This window comes from Ceratina calcarata, unplaced genomic scaffold (genome assembly GCF_001652005.2).
Source record: "Ceratina calcarata isolate Rehan_Ccalc_2016 unplaced genomic scaffold, ASM165200v1 scaffold4700, whole genome shotgun sequence".
NCBI lineage: Eukaryota > Metazoa > Arthropoda > Insecta > Hymenoptera > Apidae > Ceratina > Ceratina calcarata.
The window spans coordinates 1-1,274 of record NW_017171130.1 but is presented as its reverse complement, the minus strand read 5'-3'; the positions used below and the strand labels follow the sequence as shown (position 1 = coordinate 1,274).

General features: G+C 34.5%; 1 protein-coding gene across 1 annotated transcript; it reads right to left on the bottom strand.

Moving 5' to 3' along the window:
* Positions 1–6: 6 nt before the first annotated feature.
* On the bottom strand, positions 7–1,227 carry LOC108627424 (methylthioribulose-1-phosphate dehydratase-like). The gene is made up of 5 exons (XM_018028670.2): positions 994–1,227; positions 805–899; positions 467–735; positions 198–399; positions 7–114 (listed from the first exon to the last, which is right to left on the bottom strand). Exons 1-5 carry the CDS (start codon positions 1,021–1,023, stop codon positions 36–38), a joined length of 675 nt encoding a protein of 224 aa, XP_017884159.1. The 5' UTR covers positions 1,024–1,227; the 3' UTR covers positions 7–35.
* Between the last annotated feature and the right edge of the window lie 47 nt (positions 1,228–1,274).

Genomic DNA, 1,274 nt, shown 5'->3' with positions numbered 1-1,274 from the left:
AGTATTAATAACTTACAGTCCTATTCCTTTCATACTTAAGGTGCTGCAGTTGGATCTAATCCATTTAGTTTCATCTGTAGTGCTATATCAAATAGGTAGTCATAACATTCAGTCCTAAAAATCCAAATATTTTTAATACATCGAGGTAAGAACATTTAGACGTGATAAATTATTAATACAGAGTACACAATACATACATAGTTTTCGCTTGCTGCCACGTATCACCCCAAACATAAACACCATGCCTCCTTACTAATACAGCACAGGTCTCTGGGTAGGCAAGAATAGTCTTATCCAATTCATCTTTTAAATCTTCTTCAAAAGGCGTATTCTCTATTATTGGCACCACCAATTCTTCATCATAGCGATACGCTCTTCCCAATTTTTGATTTCTTATACCTACATTTCATACTATTTATTTAATAATTATAAAAATGATTAGCATGTGATGATGGTTGTTTTATACCTTTTATCATTTCAAGATATGTTACACGAAATTCTTTTCCGGGCCAGTGTAATGTCACCATTACAGCGAACTTGGAATGCGTATGAATTACAGCTCCAGCATTTCTTCTTATGTAGGCACACATAAATAATGGTGTACATTGCGACTTTTTTAATTTTTTCTCCTTTGGTGGTAATTCTAAGTCATTTCCACTGATATCTTGTACAAACAGTTCATCAGAACAAATTCTTTCTTTCTGTACACTAGATGGGGCAATGTAAATTCTACCTCTACAAGTATAAATAAACAATAACAACATTCAAATGAATTAAATTTAATGTAGAAAAAATATTGCTCACTCATGTTTAATGGATATTCCACCACCTGTACCAGTTACCCATCCCAAATTGTAAAATTGTTTACACAGTTCAGGAATCAAAAGTCGTGGATGTTCCTAAACAATAAAAGTTACTGCCATAGTTGTACATTAAAAATAATATTAATAAGTGACATTTTTATAGTATTTATGTACTTTAATAATACAGTACCTTGTCGTATTTAATTTCTTGCGAGGACATTATGATCAATTATGCAGAACCTCGTATAAACTTCGCTGTTCTACATGGCTCTTATCCTTTATCTTGATCACGATACACGCACGTGCATGATAACTGATGATGTGATGATAACGCATATACGTTGCCGTAGAATGTAGTCCCTGTTCTACGTTCTACCCCAGTTCTATACTTAGGTTGAGGACTCAATGGACGGCGCTGCGGACGACATTTCTCATGCAAATACCGCACAGCCACAGCCGACTTACAGCGAA